We start from the raw sequence: 19,657 nt of genomic DNA on the forward strand, positions 1-19,657 counted from the left end.
GAATATATACAAATGGTAAATAAGGGCATGGAAACATGCTTGACATTATTAGATATCAGGGAAATGCAAACCAAAACCACAACGAGATACCACTTCAAAAAATCGGATAACACTAGATGGCTAATATAAGTCAGATAATAACAAGTGTTGCTAAGGATGTGGAGAAATCATACCCTGCTGGTGGTAAATCCAGCCAGCTTGGAAAACAGTCTGGCAGTTAACAGTTAAACAGAGTTACCATGTGACCCAGCAATTCCACTCCCGGCTATATACCTAGGAGAAGTGAAAAGATACGTCCACTCAAAAATTTACTCACAAAAGTCTATAGCATCATTATCCATAAGAGCCAAAAGGTAGAAACAATGAGAATATCCATCAGCTAATGGGTAAATAATGTGATACAGCCATATAATGAAATATTATTCTACAGTAAAAAGGAATGAAATACTAATACAAGCTACAATTTGAATGAATCTTGAAAACATTATGTTAAGTAAAAGAAGGCAGTCATAGGAGACCACATATTATATATAATTCCATTTATAGAAAATGTTTGGAATAGGCAAATCTATAGACAGAAGGAGGTTAGTTGTTGCTTTAGTGCTGAGGAGGGGTGACAGAAGGAAATAATAGGGTGACAGCTGAATTATACAGGGTTTCTTCTTGAGGTGATGAAAATCTTGACTGTAGTGATGCTGTACAAATCTGTGAATAGCCTAGAAACTGTACACTTTAAAGGGTATGGTATGTAAATTATATGAAATTAAAGCTGTTACAAAAAACAAACAATCAAATCACAGCACCAGGAAAATCACAGTATTTTTAAAAACATCATTTAAACTGAGGTCCATTCAATGACATGAAATACTCTTTTCAAATAATTAGACAAAAAAACAAGTGGCATTTTTACTACTAAACCTCTCATAAGCTGCTTGTCAGAAAGTTACTATAAATCCTTTTGCTTTGTCCATCTCCATTTAAAAAGAGGAAGGAAAGAAAGGGAATTAATATTTAATGCACATCTTCAATGCCTGATATTGTACATTGTTAATTTAACTTAATAATCACGTTTACCTCTTTTTATGAGTGGGAAAACAGGCGCAGAAAAGTAAGGTGATTTGCCTAAGTTCATAAATGTGTAAGGGGCTAGAGGATTTAAGTTTGAGTTTTTCTGACCCCAGACCCTAGGCTCTTCTCACTCAACCATGCTAAAACGTCTCCCTTCTCTAGCTCCTTACACTCAGCTCTTCTGAACCATGAAAGACACACACACTTACTTGGCAAGGCAAGAAGGCCGATGTAAGTCTGCAGCTTTTCAAACACAGCTGTCATCTTTTTCATGTCCTGAGACAGCTCTAGATTCCTGGCTCTTAACGCAGATGTACAAAGAGGAGATTCACATTCTTCTTCTAAACTAGGAATGGGCAGATATTTTAAAAGTGAGCATCCCGAATGATTTTCAATTAGCTATAAGAAACCAACTAAATTCTCAGACAATTATATATCCAAGGAGAATCTTTACAAATTTTTTTTTAAAAGGATCTCATTTATATGAGGTATGATCAAAAGTTATGGCGAATGTTTAAATTAAAAACAAAAATACTTATTACAGTAAAAGACACGCTGCCATTAATCCCCCTCAAAATATTCCCCCTTGCTTCAAACACACTTATCCCATCATTCTTGCAACTTTCTGAACAGTTCTGGAAGTCCTCTTTTTGTGAGTGTCTTTATTTCATCCGCCATCATGACAATGCTCCGTTACACATGGTTTCTGGTAGGGCAATTTCTGTCATATGAAAACATTATGGTGTGTCCTCATCCACCTTATTCACCATATCTGGCACCACGTGACTTCTGGCTCTTCCCCAAAGTCAAAAGTGACCATGAAAGGAAAATGTTTTGAATCGATTCAGGACACCAAGGCAACCACGACAGCTCAACTAGACACTCACTGGCCAGCTGAGTGGTGCATTGGTTAGGAGTTGGCTTGAGACTGCCAGCTCTGAGCAGTAGGGCCCTGGTCCAGATCCCACATGTGGGCCAATGATGCTGCGCCCTCTACAGCTAAGATGGTGAACAACAGCTCGACCTGGAGCTGGGCTGCTATGAGCCACCGGCGTTAGCGTAGGCTACAGCCCCGGCTGCAGTGGGCTGTCGTAAGCTACCATGAGTGGCTGGCAGCCGGCGTGAGTGGCCAGCAGCCAGAGTGAGCTGCCATGAGCTGCCGTAAGCAGCCGTCCAGAGGCTGGCGACTGATCTGCCTCACCCAGGAAGAGTGCAATGGTAACACCAACATGGTCCAGTGAAGCAACGTCCTCTACAACTAGGCTCAAGAACAAAAGGACAGCAACTTGTCTGTTCCCCTTCCCCCAATTCCCCAGCACTGTTCCCCTCCCTCAATTCCCCAATAAAATCTTAAAAAAAAAAAAAAGACATGAAAGAAGACTTCAGAACTGCTTCAGAAAATGGCAAGAAGGATGTGGGATTAAATGTGTTCGAAGGGAGGGGGAGTATTCTGAGGGGGATTAATGGCAATGTGTCTTTTACTGTAATATGTTGTTTTTTTTAATTTTAACATTCACCGTATTTTTTTATCACACTTTGTAAGGTTCCATTTTTTTTATACCATGATTTATACACCTGCTTGCTGCAAATCCTCTGGAGAAACAGAGGATTAAATGGAAAAAAGATAAAGGCAGGGGTCAATTATCTTTTTATCCTAAGAGTAGCACGAAAACGCTTCCCTTAAAAATATTTTCAGGAGAAAATTATTTCATGGACTAAGTTCCTAAAGAGAATTAATTAAAAAGGAACTAGCAGAGAGAAGAATCATTAAAAATTCTTTTTAGTATATTAAGTTATAAAAGCCACAGATTGCAAAAAACAATCTACAGAATCAAAAATAAAAGTAAATGGTAAACATTCATAAGAACTTCATACCACTTTTAAGTTTATATTACTGTGGAAAACAATCATAAAGTTAAAAACAACATGTGGACTCTAAAAGTGTTTATAGAAATGTACAGGTGATCAAATAAAATACTTTTTACACACAGCTAGAGAAGTGACTAGCACAGGAATGGTAATCATATCCATTTCCTTGACCTTGCCAATTCTCGTCTTCTACTTTATTTATAGCAGACAGCTTTGTTTAATACTAAGCCCATATACTACTAAAGAATATGTCATCTTGTCAATTAAAGTGGTATTTAAGCCAATGTCCAAAAGATTGCCTAAAAACATGAATATCTGATGAGGTAGGGCTAAAAGCATATGAGAAAGAACATTGCAGAATAAAAATCTTAGATCAAGAAAGGACTTAGCCACGGTTTTTAAAAATGTAATAGTAGAAAAGTAAAGGGAAAATAAAAATACATAACTGTTTCCAGTATAAATACCACTTTGCAATGGTTCTTAAGACAGATTCCTCTTAAACATAAGCCATATCAGTCAGGTATATTCAATTTAGTATTAAACTTCTACAGTCAATTTTCAAAAAAACCTTCAATTATACTGAAACATAACATGTAAGGATCTGAAAGAAACTATAATTCATAATTATTAATTTAAGTCATAATCCTCTGATTCCTAAAATTCTGTCATATGCACAAATCATAGAATTCAGTTAATGAAATATCTTGTCCGGTTAGAATTAGGAATAATACATGTATTAACTTTCTTTAATAATGAAATTTTGTATTTTTGAAAAGTTAAAACCTACTACTTTAGTTTTATAAGGACTTACAAATTATAATTACTTATACATTTTCAATATCTGTAAGTAACTCATTTATATATTTTCTAAACCTTATTTTGCAATATAGTACCATAATACATATAGGTTCTTATTTCTCTAATGTCCCAGTTGTATTATTTTCTTTTTTTTTTTTTTAAGGCTAAATCTTAGGCTAAAAAGATTTAGAAGAATTAGGAGTCTTGGTAGTTGTAGACAAAAAGTATCAAAACTTTCAAGCAATATTATCAAATTTCCAGTTACATACATTATCTTCTCTTGCCTTCCCAGAAATGTTTAAGATGGAATATTTAAGGTTACTAAATGATATATCCTATGAGGGCTGAAGTAGATAAACTGTTTAGTTTATAACTTAAATAAGTGACTAACAATAAAAATAAGAATATGCCATTTCAAAGAAACCTAAAGATTATAGACCCCAATGTAGAAGTTAACTGCAGTAACCCACACCTAGATGTTTACTGCCAAAGGATAATAAATACCCAAAACTGAAATATTTCTTTAAATAAATGTGTCATTTATGATAATTGAAAATACTGATTCATATAGCATTATGTATTTAAAGTAGTAACCACAGTACAGAACTAAAAACAACATAGCTGATGGACTACAATTCAGTTTTCTTAAATGTAAGTCTGCTTGCTGCTTAAGCCGTGGTTTTCCTTTTTTACGGAAGACCAAATAGGTAGTGGTGCAGAAAGGCCAGCAAATCGCAAGAGGCACGTGTCACTATTTTATTAACTAGAGCACATACAGTTCAGGTAACACTACACAATTACCCGCGGTCCCTGGCCTCGAGTGGTAAGTACCTTTTTAACTGATAAGGAAGAATCTTCCTAAGAAAACATATGTAAGAGGCTAAATGCTCTGAGAAAGTTTTCAATTTCACAGCTGTCTCCTGGAAAAGAAAAATAATTTCAAGGTTAACGGTGTAATTTGACAAAGAGGAGCTCCCGCTTCCAGAGAAGTAAAACAGAAGAAAATTACCAGGACAGTCACAGTATCCTCAGTAATACTTTCAAATAAATGAAGCATTCCTTCCTCAAGAGGGCGGACATAAGATGCATTTTCATGAAGGTATTGAGAGAACTAAATAAAAGGAAATGAACTGTGAGTTAAATCACTGGAAAATAACAAATATTAACACATTTGTAAATGGACTGAGTTTTATAAACCTAAATTCTTTTAGAAACTGTTTTAGGGAAATTTGGCTTTATACAGAGATACTCCCCTCTAACAGTCCCAGATACCATCCTCAAGTCCCCATTCAATTTCAAACCTAGGAACTACTATAGAAGGGTGACATAGTTCTACCAGGCAGGGCAGGAAACGGGGAGGGGACTGCAATCCAGCGCCAGCAGGCCTTCTTCCCCAAATACATGCTTGTCCACAGGGGCTCCAGTTAAAACAAAATCAAAGATTTAAAAATCAAAACTGTATGCCAGATTTTTGTGTTGTGTACATCATTTTTTAAAAACAAGTCTATTGAGGACAGCTTCATATTTTTACTGTATACAATGTTCAGGGTTAACAAATTCCAGGAATGTAACTATCAGAAAGATGATATAAAAGCATCATAACTGTCACTGATACTTTAATACTTACAGGGGACTAATTCAGCATGAAGAATAGATTCAGAAAAAGATCCTACAGGCAGCTAGACAATTTCGAAGGAAGAAATTGATTTTCACTTATGAAATATCTCAACTTTCTAAGTACTGTATAATGGCTCATATTTTGATTTCTCTGTATAGAAATGTAAGGTCTCACTCTGCAGAAATGTGATTCAGATGGCCCCACTGCGAACCACTCAAACATATGGCCCTAGGCAATTCACTTAATCTCTCTGGGCTTTGATCTTTAGGGTTGTAAAATAAGATGGACTCTACGCTTACAGGTGTAAAGGTTTACTTTATGATCCTACGAACAAGTCTAAACCCTGGTCATCTTTTAACAAACGGCTTCTGAATCTCCTTCAATATTATATATAGACTTAGTAGAAAATCGCACAGGGCTTTTCAGAGGCCAAAGCATCAAATATAAAAGGCGGAGAAATACATGAATTTTTCAAAGTAATGAAGTGTTTCAGACAAGTTAAGATTAACATATTTGATTCTCACCCTGTGGGCATAATATGGCAACAATGTAAAATAAAATTCCAATAATGGACAAAGAACCAGTATTGAGTAGAAAATATTTTTTTATATTATAGGAAGTATAAAAAAATACAATTCTGTTAGAATGTTGCAGTACTGTTTTCCCTAGACAGGTCTTCTGGTAGCCTTTTCCCACAGTGATATTAAAGAGCATTTCAAGGACCCAAATTTTAATTTTTATGAACTTTAATAGATTGGTGGAGTCAGACAAAAAGTGAATAAAACCAAGCAACTATTAAAGCTTCTTATGTGTAAGGCATAATGATAAGGATGGTGAGCACTGCTGTTTAAGTGCCATTCTTAGTGCTTTACATGTATTATCTCATTTAATCTTCATACATATATATCTGTGAGGTAGGTAATCTTATCTCTCATTTTAAAGATGAGGAAACCAAAGCACAGAGAGGTTAATTAAATTGCCCAAGGAGACTGAGAAAGTGGCAGAACTGGGCTGGGACACCAAAAGTCTGACTCCAGAGACCAAGTCTTTGCTACACTAACGTAAGTGGCACTTAGGGGGTCTGTGGACATAAACACTATTCAAACCTTGTGTGATGCACAAAAACAAGGTGGAAAGAAGAATCAGGTAAGCAGGAAGAATGGCATGACTCATTTCAGACTGCCACATTACGAGGCACTGAAAACACAAGATGCCTCAATTTCTTCCCCGTGGGAAGATGATCTCTGCCTCCTGCTCCTCGTGGCTTTTTGCAGTACCCTTGTGCATTGTCCAGGTTGGTCTGTGTGACCAATACAATATGGCAGAAGTGATGGTATGTGACTACATGCATACGCCCTATGCTTTCCTACTCCATGATTTTGCTCATGTCTTTCCCTCTTCTGGGGGGAAAATACCTATCCCATTTTCTGTCCTCATTTTTCAAAGTCCATTCAAATTGCCAAAGGCTCTCTCCCAGACACACCACCGACAGCAATCTCCCCTCCTTGATGACCTCATATCGCTTACTGGCCATACCACTCACTCACACTAAGGTCTTTTAGCAACTCCCTTAATATTTAACTTATGAATCTCCATGTTTGCCATTGATCTTAAAGGTAAAGACTATGACTTAATTTTTTTTCCATGTCTCCACAGTACTTGGTTGATACACCAAAGTGGTCAGAAAATAGATAGTATGTCTCCTACATATTCAAAGCAGACAAAAGGTATCTTGAGCTAAGTTTACCTTTTGATTCAATGGAGATATAGTATCGATGGCAGAATCAACAGGAAAAATCTGAATCCTCTGCTCTGTGTAGGTGTGAAAGTTCAGAAGAGCCGTCACAAGATCTTGAACAAACGCCAGGGCCTGCCCAGCTATATCTCGCATCTTCAGCTTTAAAGGGAGAAACACACAGTCAAAGTTAACTATGAAATTATGATTCTCAAACTACTTTATTAAGTTTGCTTTTGGAGAAAACATTTGAATTCTAGTATAATTATTCCTTAATTTAAGTTTATTTGCTCCTACTTGGATTTTAATATTCCCATCTAAGTAAATTAGAAAGCCAGCAGTTTGGGCAAATAGCCCTCTTCCACTTAACTGAAACAGTTTAAGTGCAAGGTCCATCAACCTAAAAGGAAAGTATGGCTCACAAAATTAGTGCATTCCATAATCCAGTTCTAATGTTATAAGAAAAGAGAGCAAAAATCTATACTTCTTATGAATTCAATAAATAGCAAGTTACAACTTTTTTTAAAAATGTATGAGAAAGTAAAGAAAAAGTTAAATTAAATGGGTTAGTGCACTAAACAGAGGCCCAAACAAACAACTAATGCTTGTTTCTGAAAAGTCTGACATGCACATGGCCAAAAACAAAAAACATGTACTTCGTCTTTACCTGATGTCTCCTATTGTGCAGTGGAACATTCAGAGCGTTATACTGACTATATTCTACAAAACAAAAATGGATATACATTAAATCTCTCATTTTGCATTTATAGAAAAACAGCAACATAATGATCTGCAGCAAAATCAGCTTTATATAAGAATGTAAAATGATCAAAGCCACAATCACAATATAGGAAAATAATGGAATTTACATAGCTTCAGTTGTTTTTCAGATAAAGTAATACTTCTGATATATTTTTTTACCTTTAGGATAAAATAAATGGAAAAAAAAAAACCCCACAAAAAACAAACAAAAAAAACCCACCTTGTGCTTCTGTTTCTAAGAAATTATTCAAAAACTTCTTTGGGGCCTATAAAGATTACTTAGAAAGGCTCATAATGTTCATTTTATCTTCAGTCATTCTCTCTTCTAAAATATCCTGCTCACAGCTTCCACAATAATCACCAAAAAATACCACTGTTTTCATGACACTGTAATATTTGAACATCTGTCATTGTCTGCTCCAGCTGATCCTAATGATTCAATCCTAAATTTTCTGGGTTGGTTTCCATATCTTTCTCATAGTCCTTTCTACCCCAGAGTCTGTCATCAACCTCTGACAACTTCTCAGCACCTGGCCTCACATTTCTTAAACTTCGCATTTTAATGACCTTCATCTCTACTAATCTCTGCACACCATCTCAGCCACTCCAACCTTTCCTCCTCTGCCTGTATTGTCAGTCAGAATGACCCCGGTGCTAAATCTGATTCGGATTTGGCATTCTCTATGCCATTCTCATCCAGTTCTCTCTTATGTCCCTATTTCTGTTAAATCGGCTTGCTCTCCCATCCACAACAAGTCTCTAGCTTCCTATCAGTCCTCTTTGAGCCTTGCTTGCTTTCCTCCCCACTCTGGTCCATCATTTTCAACAATGCTCTTGGTAACACAAAACCAGATCAGGGTCCACAACAGTATATTCTACCTAACTTAAAAGGGGAGCTTCAACAGTACTAGAAATCCATGCTTCATTGCTACGTCCCTTTCATACTTCCCATGGTTTCTATTCCCAACTTCTTCCATTTTAAGTCCCTAATACCATATTCCCTCCTCTTCTCCCGTCCCATGGGTGAGTTGGCCTCCCCCAACAATGCCAAGAAGACCAGAGCCAAAGCACAGGGGGTTTTTACACTCCCCACCCTCCATCTCAGAGTCTATGGCTTCACATACAAGTATTCTCTGCTCAGCTACCATTCCTCCTAGCCCCTAGCGATAGCTCCTTCTGACCCCCTCAAGGCCTAATCCATCAATAACCCCCTCCTTCTTACATCTTAAAAATTACTTAATTACAAAAAAAAGCATTTGTTGCAGCTTGTTTAACTCTCTCTGCTGTGACTTTTCCTTATATCATACTGAATCATACTTAATTCTCATACTTAATGCTCTACTTATACTTAATTCTCCATCCTCACCCATCATCCTTAATTCATACTTAATTCTCTACCCTCACCCACCCCCTATACATACAACCTTTTCTTTGACTCTGTTAAAAGTGTTGAGCTCTCATCCTTTCCCATCTCCTTCATTCCCACTGCTCAAAAAACAGCATGTCTCTGTTTCCTTAGCATCCGCTCCCCTCCAGCGCCTGTGCTAGCAACCTGGTGCTGGCCTCTATCCTGCCCGGAAGCACTGTTCTCAAAGGCAACACTAGTCCTCTCCAAGTCACCAAACCCAGATGCCTTTCCTGTCATTGCCCTCTCTGACCTCTCCACAGCAACGGGTAGAAGTGATCAGCACCACCGGGTGAAACACTCCCTTCTCCGGCTTCTGTCTCACCTCCGTTCCCGGCTCTTCTCCACCTCGGCCCCTCCTCTTCCTCATCACTGCGATGGAGAGCTCTCCACGGACCCTGCACAGGCCTCTGCACTCTGAACCCCTCATTCCCACCACTCCCGATAGAAAGCATCATCCATCCTGAATGTCAACAACAATTTCTCTCGGGAGGTCTAGGCTTTTATTTACAAATGTACACACTGATAGATAAGTAGATATACACCCATCTATCCGTCAGAATATTAAACAACAAAGCTACCTTATCGTCTTTCCTATAAACCTTGCTCCTCATCTGCCTCTTGAATTCTGTCAGCTGCACCCCATCTTTCCACCAGCTGCCTCCTCCCTCGCCCTGGCCTCCTTGCATCTCGCTGACGACTCAGGCTCAGGCCCCCGTAATAGCACACCAGGACTATCACACAACAGTCTGGATTCCCTTTCCCCAATCCAGGGTAGTCTACATTCTTGCCAGATTAACTTTGTGAGTACACGAATCTCATCATGACAGTCCCTGGATCAAGTTTCTCCAACAATCCCCACTGCCTTGTGAATTAAGGCCCAGGTGCTTTATCCAGAAATCTGGGTCCAGTCCCACCCACCTTTTTAGAACTTACGTGTCATTGCCCTCCACATGCCACCCATGTTAGCCTCCTGTCTTACTTCACTAATCACTGCTCAACAGGCCATGACAGCACCTTTCATCCCACATACCTCTCCATGCAATTCCTTGGCTCGTGCTTCATCTCTGCCCAAACAAAACCGACGCGTGTCTCCAGGCCCAGCTCAAAGCACACTCATTCCAAAAGACTTCCCCAAACAGCCCCACCAGCCGTACTCTGTCCCTCTTCGGAAAACCCAAGAGGTTCTCTATGGAATAGTTTCACTCGTATTTTAGATATTTTTATATATTACCTCTCCCCTACTGGACTATAAATCCCTTGATGGTGCAGATTTTTGTACCATAATTTTTTGCATCCCTTATGTTCCCTATCCATCTGGGCACTCAGCAATTGGGCTCTAACTATTTTGGAACTAAAACAAGTAACCCACAATGACATAAGGATCTAAAGTAAAACAGGGTGACAACTAGTATTGGAAAAGGATAAACCCAAATGAGATTCAGAAGAAAATTATTAGGACCTGATGACTAATGGATACAAAAATTAAGCAGAAAATGAAATGGCCAAGGTTTCACATCTTGTGGATCAAAGTTCGCTAGTGCTATTAACAATTATGTAGAAACTAGAAACAGGTATTCTTTTTAGAGGAATTTATGTTTTTTATATAATGACACATGCTGATTTTAGTGTTAGATCCAACTGCTGTTCTTCTTTGGTGTCTTTTCTTTACTTTTTTTTTAGGACTTCCCTAAGAGATATTTCGGGGAAGTAAAAAAAAAAAAAAAATTTAAATCATGTGATTGTAAAAAAGGAAATGTGTACTTATTTGGATGTAAGTTTCAAAATCCAAACAATTAAAAAACAGTTTCTTTGTTTTCAAGGTTCTGATTTAATTCTTATCTAAAGCTTACAAAATTGGCACTATTATACATGTAGGATGATTTGTTTTTAAGTCCTTTTTGTTGCTCTTGGCTGTGTAAATTCCTAGCCCATTCTCTGAAGGAACAGGAAGCAGGACTGAACTGTGTCAGCTCCCTCACTGTCACTGGGGATTGTCCAAGGGGCAGCAGATACCAGGCTGAGAAGGCCTACCCGCCACCCCCACACCCCTCCATCATGAACAACAACTTCTCTTGTACAAATTTTCAGGTACTTTATGTGTAGGTTGATTTTTACCTTGAGATATACTAAATACACGCATTAAAGAAATGTGGATTTGGGCTTTATACAGGAAAGCTGGCTTTGGAGTATGGAGTAGTTATACAGAAATTTAAAATCGCCCTATGGGGGGAAAAAAAAGGAGGAAGCAAAAGGAAAAAAAAAAAGATATAAAGAGCAAAAAAAATTTAAGTCTCTGTATGAAAGATGAGGGCCAAAGCTGATCCGAAGAACAAAAAAAAAGCAACCTTCTGTTGAGCCAATGAAGTTATTTTTGCCAAATAGCTTAGAGATTATTTTAATTAGCTGGCTACCACAGAGAGATTCAAAGTGCAAATAATGAAGAGCTGTACACATAATACCTACTTGTATCATTAAAAGGTACTTTTTCATTGATGATGGATAAGGAGTCCTCTAATCTACCCGTCAAGTCTTCATGGAGATTCTTTAACTGTAATTGACTGAAAGAAAAAAATGCAAAACCACATTATCACCAATCAGACAGTGGATCCTCATTTGTTTGTTACCTCAACAGCTAGTATCAGGCTTTCAGAGAACTATGCCTGACAACTGGGCTACTCTTGGTGGTAGAGAGTTACTAAAAGATGAAGATAAGAAAAATACTCAGCCTTGATTTTAAAGCCCCTGTGGCTTCTGTTCAACAATGCTGAAGTTTGGAAGAATTTATCACAGTCTCAGTTATCTTATACAATCTTTTTATTTCCCCAAGCACAAAGTAATCTTAGAGTCACTTCAAAATCATAAATCTTCTCTTTCTGACATAAATGTTTGTTCAAATATTACGGTACAGCTCTTTTTGAAGTATTATATCATTTCTTTTCCTTTAGCTCAAAATCTGATTGCTTTTCTGATTTTGATTCAATTATGAGGTATACATCTAAACCATGCATGTAATTCTATCAAAGCAACTACATTGAACAAACTGACTTGATGGATTTTACTAAAACCTAAAATATTATATCATTTATCAAATACATGTTGGAGTATATAGGCTTTTAACCATCAATATGTAATGTTTTCAGATTTAGATGTCTCCAAATTAGATCACATAACCTCTATTTTATTCAAAATAGACCATTAAAAAAGTTGGCACAGTGATTATTAGTCAGTTTTCATGTCTGGGACTACCAGAGGGCTCTCTTTTTAGCATAGTCTGAAACAGAAGGTATCTAATCCTTAGTCCAGGAGCATTATCTGCCACGGCCCAAAACATCTACAGGCTGAAGACTAACGCACAAGCCACTCTACCAAGAATATGTAAGGCCCCAGAGATAACAACTGAAAAGGACCCTGGAGATTACCTACTCCCGTCTCATTTCAAATGTGAGAAAATTACGACACAGGAGCTGCTAAACCAAAACTCAGGTCTTGTGATTCCTACGTCAGGGCCCCTTGGAATTCACATTTCCACATACCATTCTTCTGTTCGAAGCCGACATTCCTTGGCCTCCTTTTCTAGAGTCTGAGATTTTACCTGAATTTTAGAAGAAAAAGAAAAGCAAGTGGCTCAGGCTACAGATGAGAATACACTTAGGAAACACGGCAGGCAACGGGCTCACCTTGAATGAATAACTTCTGTGTTCTATAAAGTGCACAAATGATTTACAAAAGCCTTAGCTATTTCTTAACGTGCTCTCACCAACAATGGGGCTTACTTCTAGTTTGGCCTTGTCGTTCTGCAGTTTCTCGATGGTTTCCATGTACTTCCGGGTCAGGCCATCGATCACAGCTTGGTGCTGGGCTGCATCCGTCTCCAGAGTGGCCAGCCGACTCCTCAGCTCTGCTTCCACATGCTTGTGCTGCTCATCGGCTTCAAAAAACTGAAAAGAAAAGATCATTTTCTCTTCTCGCAACATCCTAACATATACAAATGAAGAGAAAAACAACAGCCAGGATTATTCACTGAGCGACTTCCAAATGGTTCCACTCGCTCACTATGTAAAACCTGCATTGCAAAGGCATGACCTCATTGCATCCTCAAAGTACATCCAGACATAGTGCTATTGTTAGCCCTCCTGTACGGATGGGGAACCCGGAGCTTAAAGGGGCTACATAACTGTCAAATGTCTCACAGCCAAAATATAGTAAAACTGAGACTGGAACACGAGAGATCTACTCCAAAGGCTGCACCCCCTTTCCTCTAGTTTCCTGAATTTCTATTTCAAACAATTTCTGGCACACACATAATTCAACTCACTATGGTATAACTTTTCTACTTGGCTAACTTCCATAATTAAATAATCAAAATTCAAACAGATGTTAGTCCTAAAACAGGTAAAACTCGTTTCCTTAATGAGAATCCAATACAAATTAAGAATTATGAACACTTTACACAAAATGCAGTGAGGTCAGAGGTTCATTTTTTTAACATTTTCAAAGACTGAGAATTAATGCATATTTATTTTTCACTGTTTCACTATGTTCACCATCTCCCAAAAAAACCAGGAGGCATAGCTGGATACAGTACACTATGACTCTTACAATATGCTGAACATTTGGAGGCAAACACTGATTACTCAACATGCCATAAATATTTGAGAGCCTGCCATGAGTGAGACCCTGTTCTGGGGCTGGGCATACAAAATTGACATGGTCTGTACCCTAATAGACCTTACAGACTAATAGGTAAATGTATGAAAACCAACTAAACAGTACAAATTAAAAAGCAAATACTACTTATTCATAAGCCCCTATCTAAATGATCCATCAAATCATTTCCTAAATAAAATGAATAGTACATTTCTGTATTGTTAAGTTATAAAGTTACTGCTGTCCTCTAAAGAAATGCGTACTTCGAAGCACATGTCCATATTAAGATATGAATGAGATTTAAGAAGTGAATAAATGATAATGACATATACACCTAGCAACCATAAGTGACATCAAAATACCCATACATACACAGAACATTCTATCTTGCATTGGTTTTTCCACATTCCAAATCATATGACCCATTTTTTAATTCAAATGGAAAAATAGTTCTTCTCACTTGTATATGCAACCGTTCATTCTCTTCTATCTTCTTTTGCAGGTCTTCATCAAAAACGCTCTTCTGCTCTTGACTCAACTGAGAAGAGTCTCCACTTTTCTGATGGAAAGAATAAGTTATGTCCACGTAACTTTCATCCTTTAGAGAAACAGCCTAAGGTACACAGATTCTCTATCACCTTAGTAGCTTGTCTCTTCTATGTGTTCACCATTCTCAAACAATCCTGCAAAAGGTATACAGTCCATCATTTAACTTTTCCTATGTGACTCAAGGTGGAACTGCAAATATTGCAATGGGCAGGAAAGCTTAAAAGACAGAGAAAAAAATAGATAAGGCTCGCTATTTTTTTGCAGATGAATTCAGGACTAGGTCTGTTGGAAGACAGAGCAGACCCAAAAAGCTGGCGATATAAATATTCTTTTGGTTTGGGGAATGACGGTTTTAGCAATTCCATGAGTCTGAGTTACTAAGGTCCTCTAAGATAATGTAATAAATAACTTAACATTCACGAAGATAACTTTATACAAAAGTTCTCATAAATTTCTAATTAAAACAAATAATAAAGCTGTTATAAATAAACAGAAAGAAAAGGCTCAAAAACTATGAAAAATACCTTCCTTTTGCGTTTTTACCAATATTAACTTTTCTATATAGAAGAATAGCACTATTTAAAAGAGCCAACAATGAACATTTGTTTTCATGGAATACGAGAACTGAGATTATTCAAGGGACAGCCTAACAATGAAACTGTGTTCAGACATCAGTCACCACCCTTCTCTACCTTTCTTGTGTCCTCACTCCTCACTTCAAATGAAGTCACTTACTGATCCAATGTGTACGAATGGTTTGAAAGCCCTTTGAAAATAGACTAGCTATTAAAAAAAAAAAAAATTTAAATATCCATCCTGTTTGGTGCACAAGGAGGACTGCTGAATGACACAATCTGGGTCCTTAGTGCTTCCAAATTTGGAAAGCTTTAATTAACATGAATTTAGAAGTGTTATACCCAAACCTCTGCTAAATCAGCCTGGGAAGGGGAGCCTTACTAACCTGGGGAGTGTATCTGAAGTATAGATAGCTATTCCTTCCCCAAGGGTCTTTCAGAATTACCAGAGCATGTGTATTTTGACACAGTTTTCTAACTGATTATAATACATACCTGTATTGCCCTCTTGGTTCCCATTTGAAAATTACTACTCTAGAGAATTCTTCCACGTAGAGGAAATGCGTATGGAAAGGTACTAAACTATAATTATGTCAATTGCCTATCATATGGCAAATCCAGTCCTAGGCACTTTTATATGATCCCATGATCTCAACAAAAATGAGAGTATATCATCTCCATTTTGCTGTTGGAGAAACTGAGGTTGCAAGGCTAAAAAACGTGCCTGAAGTCATAGAACTATAAATGGCAGACAGAGAATTCAAGCCTGGGCTTTACTCCAAAGCCTATGCCCTTCCCTCCAGAGCGTGCTGCTATAGTTACTGCAGGTCTTCTTCCCTTGTACCACTCTATCATTACTGCTTCTAATCTACACATTAAAAATCTACCCTTAAAAAAATGCAACTTCTTAATCACCAAATATTCAAAAGTACCAGATCATCCATCTTGGAGCACTAAGAATCTTACCTTGCTGTATAAACCATAAGAGGAAAAGCTTATTTTTATATCTTCAGACAAGAACACCAAATTGGGCTCATAAGAATAAACACTGAGAAAAAATATCTACAGCAAACTTACAGGCCTAAGGCATGTAACTGCTCCTCTCCCATGAGGACAGTGTTTCTCATTTTACTTGCCCTACCATGAGCTAATGGCAACTTGGTATAACTAAAAGACATCAATAATTGGTATAACTAAAAGATAGCCATAACTTTGATCAATGTGAAATATTCCTTTAAGTTTTCTCAGCCACTAAATCAAATGTATGCATGTTTGCTCCTAATAATTTCTTTTAAACTCACATTTATAGGAAAATGCCTCTAATACTCAGTATATGTTCATAGTAAATACCTGCTTTCTTGACCCAATCTCCAGATGTAATAATGAAACACTGGGGAATTTGGAGGTGGGGCCTTCTGCTACAACCAGGATGACCGACAGATGTCCGCACCTACCCACGCAGTCACACTAACTTGCTTTCCTTTGCCCTACCTTGTTTTTCTTGCCTCGGGGTTCACTTAGAGCCAGTTCATCTTGAAGCAGTTCTACCCTCTTGGCAAGCTGCAGATTGCGAAACGTCAGGCTGTCCATTTCCTGCTGTAGTTTTCTCAATGACTGATCCTTCATTTTCAGTTGTTCCTACATCAAAGTGAAAACAGACCATTCTTTATAATTTAGCCTGAAGGTTTAAAAATAATGGAAAAAAAATTATTTTGTTTCACCAAAATATAATCAAAACTTATTGCTTTACAGAACTCAAGTTGTACACTTATCATTCCAGTTCCTATGTTTTTAGCTCTGTTTTGTGACAAAATCATTTTTTGACTAAACCAAGTAAAATGAAACATAAAAAGTAAATATACACTAACGTAACAGAGAGTCATCAACTTAAAGTAAAATATCCACAACTACATGTTATTATATATGTATCTGGCAGTGAGGAGACACAAAGCCTGAGGCTACAATTTTATAAACTTGAATTTTTAAAGAGAACCTCACAGTCAATGATGATGCCCTTCAGTAAGCAAGAACGGGAAGAAATAAATTTGTATTCATTTTTTTCTATAAATCCTCCCTGAACTTAAGTCAGTGCAAATGAAGTTTAACAGTATACTTATTACTTTAAACTATTCTGATTTGTCAAAGATTAAAAAACATTGTTATCCTAACACAAGACTATTTTCAGCTGCTGTTCTACATCAACTCACTTTAAAATTAAGTGAAAATAGAAACAAAATCTAAAATCTAAACAACATATCTTCTGCTGACCATTCTGTACTGTTTATACTATAATAGGGTAAGTAAATGGGGGTCTAGCGAAATATTTAGTGTCACTCTATTTTTAAAAACATATCATTCTACCTATGTTTTACTTATGATGTTGTGACAACTTTGTGTTCACTGGTAATCAAACACAAATGGCCATATACTACTGTATATGTAAAGAACCATACTTTTATTATGTCTACTGAAAAACCACTTTAAAGCTAAGAAGAGATCAAGCGTTAATGAATAGATGATTTAAGTCTATTGAAGCAGCAACCTAAAAACCATAGGCTGGTATGTGCAATCTACGGACAATTGCATGTTGAGAACAGGGCTAGAGGCATAGAATAATATTTTTCCACTAAGTAGAAAAACTTTTCTATTGTTTAGTAAGTAAGCCCTTGGTTTTTACCTAAAGTTCAATAGTCAACGTAGGCCCACCCCATGTCCAAATTATCATATATTTCAAATTAAAGAAACTCAAATCAGGGCCGGCTGAGTGGCGCGCTGGTTAAGAGCTAGTTTGGGACATCAGCTCTGAGTAGCAGGGCCCCAGTTCGGATCCCAAATGAGGGCCAGTGACACTGAACTCTACAGCTAAGATGGTGAACAACAGCTCGACCTAGAGCTGGGCTGCCGTGAGTCGCTGGCGACGGCGTAGGCTGCAATGGGCTGCCGTGAGCTACCGTGAGTGGCTGGCAACCAGCGTGAACTGTGTAAGCCGCCGTGAGCGGCCATCCAGTGGCTGGCAAGTGACTGCCTCACCCGGGAAGAGCGCAATGATAATACCAACATGGGCCAGTGAAGCAACATCCTCCACAGCTAGACTGAAGAACTAAAGGATGGCAACTTGTTTTTTTCCCCTTCCCTGATTCCCCAATGCTGTTCCCCTCCCCCAATTCCCCAATCAAATCTTTAAAAAAAAAAAGAAACTCAAATCAATGAATGCTTACTATATCCAAAAACTCCTTGAAGAGGCAAACCCAATATAACAAAAGCCTACTATACCAGTAAATTGTTGTTGTTACTGTGATTATAATGACCACTGCAACAAACAGTAAAACAAAAAGTAATTCCTTTACATCCTTATTATTAGTTAATAACTAGTTGACTAATGCTCCTACTCCATTAACCAATCTTTAATTTCAGAAGACATCTATCCCAATTTCTCTGTAAACCTTAGTTTCTGCAGTGGGGATGATGACGTTATCTGCCCTCATAGGACTGTTGTGAAGACTGAGCTCATGGATGTAAGGTGCTTAGCACAACGCCTGACACACAGTGAGTGCTCAATAAACAGAACCTGCTGTCACCATCACCACTATCCTAGTTAATCAAACATAACCAGCACCAGGAGGGTGTGAAACACTAGAGTGGGCTATGAAGACAAGCTAGGAAATACTTTCCCCAGGAATAGGTTTTAAATATCATTAAGAGAGATAATGACCATTCTTTTAATAATTTAGGCAGAATAATAACTTTACTAACAAATCCTGACTATGAAGCTTATTTTTCATTATCTTGGCTTGGGTACAGAAAGCTTTGGAAGTATAGGTAAGGTGTCCTGAACCATCTCAGCACTGAGTCTGTAGAATAGCACCTGAGGAGGGAGCACTCTCAAGACACAGGTTTCTCTAGTGTAGGGTCCAACACTGGCTAAAAGGACATACGAGGTCTGACAGTTAAGTTCGCGAACTTGCCACTGTGCGCTTACATTGATAGTAATGTACAAACAGCTCAGTACAGTTTCATAACCTTGGGATATCAGTGTCTCACAGCTGTATTTGTATCGACGTGTGACAGTGTCTTGCTGAGTGGCATTCATTATTGTTGTTACGTGTTTTTGTGTGCCATTGCGAGAATGTCTGAGCTTGAATTAGAGCAACGAACAAACATTAAATTTCTTGTTAAACTTGGCAAGAGTGGAAGTGAAATCAGGGACATGTTAGTCCTAGTTTATGAGAATACTGCCATGAAGAAAACATCAGTGTACAAATGGATTAAATGTGTTTCTGAGGGGAGAGAACACGTCACTGATGAAGAGAGGTCAGGGTGGCCAGTAATGGGCAGAACTGACAAAAACATGGCAAAAATTCATTGAATTGTGCATCAAAATCGTTGACTGACTGTGAGAAGCAAAGTAGGCCAAATAAACATCTATAGAGAAACAGTTAGGGAAATCTTAACTGAAAATCTTGGCATGAGAAAGGTGTGTGTAAAAATAATCCCGAAGGAGGGCCGGCTGAGTGGCTCAGTTGGTTAAGAGTTGGCTTGGGAGTGCGAGCTCTGAGCAGCAGGACCACTGGTTTGGTTTCCACATGGGCCAGTGATGCTGCGCCCTCTACAGTTAAGATGGTGAACAA

General features: G+C 37.9%; 1 protein-coding gene across 1 annotated transcript in view; it reads right to left on the bottom strand.

Moving 5' to 3' along the window:
* Window positions 1-19,657, bottom strand: part of PPP1R21 (protein phosphatase 1 regulatory subunit 21) — a 66,783-nt gene that overhangs the window by 27,345 nt on the left and 19,781 nt on the right. Inside the window, exons 3-12 of the mRNA XM_019655874.1 lie at window positions 16,521-16,667; window positions 14,366-14,464; window positions 13,032-13,196; window positions 12,792-12,850; window positions 11,722-11,816; window positions 7,756-7,808; window positions 7,101-7,250; window positions 4,745-4,846; window positions 4,567-4,655; window positions 1,278-1,414 (exon numbers count right to left, since the gene is read on the bottom strand). Coding sequence (XP_019511419.1) covers window positions 1,278-1,414; window positions 4,567-4,655; window positions 4,745-4,846; window positions 7,101-7,250; window positions 7,756-7,808; window positions 11,722-11,816; window positions 12,792-12,850; window positions 13,032-13,196; window positions 14,366-14,464; window positions 16,521-16,667 — 1,096 coding nt within the window. The remainder of the gene's footprint in view (window positions 1-1,277; window positions 1,415-4,566; window positions 4,656-4,744; window positions 4,847-7,100; window positions 7,251-7,755; window positions 7,809-11,721; window positions 11,817-12,791; window positions 12,851-13,031; window positions 13,197-14,365; window positions 14,465-16,520; window positions 16,668-19,657) is intronic.

Source organism: Hipposideros armiger, unplaced genomic scaffold (assembly GCF_001890085.2).
Source record: "Hipposideros armiger isolate ML-2016 unplaced genomic scaffold, ASM189008v1 scaffold_248, whole genome shotgun sequence".
Lineage (NCBI taxonomy): Eukaryota > Metazoa > Chordata > Mammalia > Chiroptera > Hipposideridae > Hipposideros > Hipposideros armiger.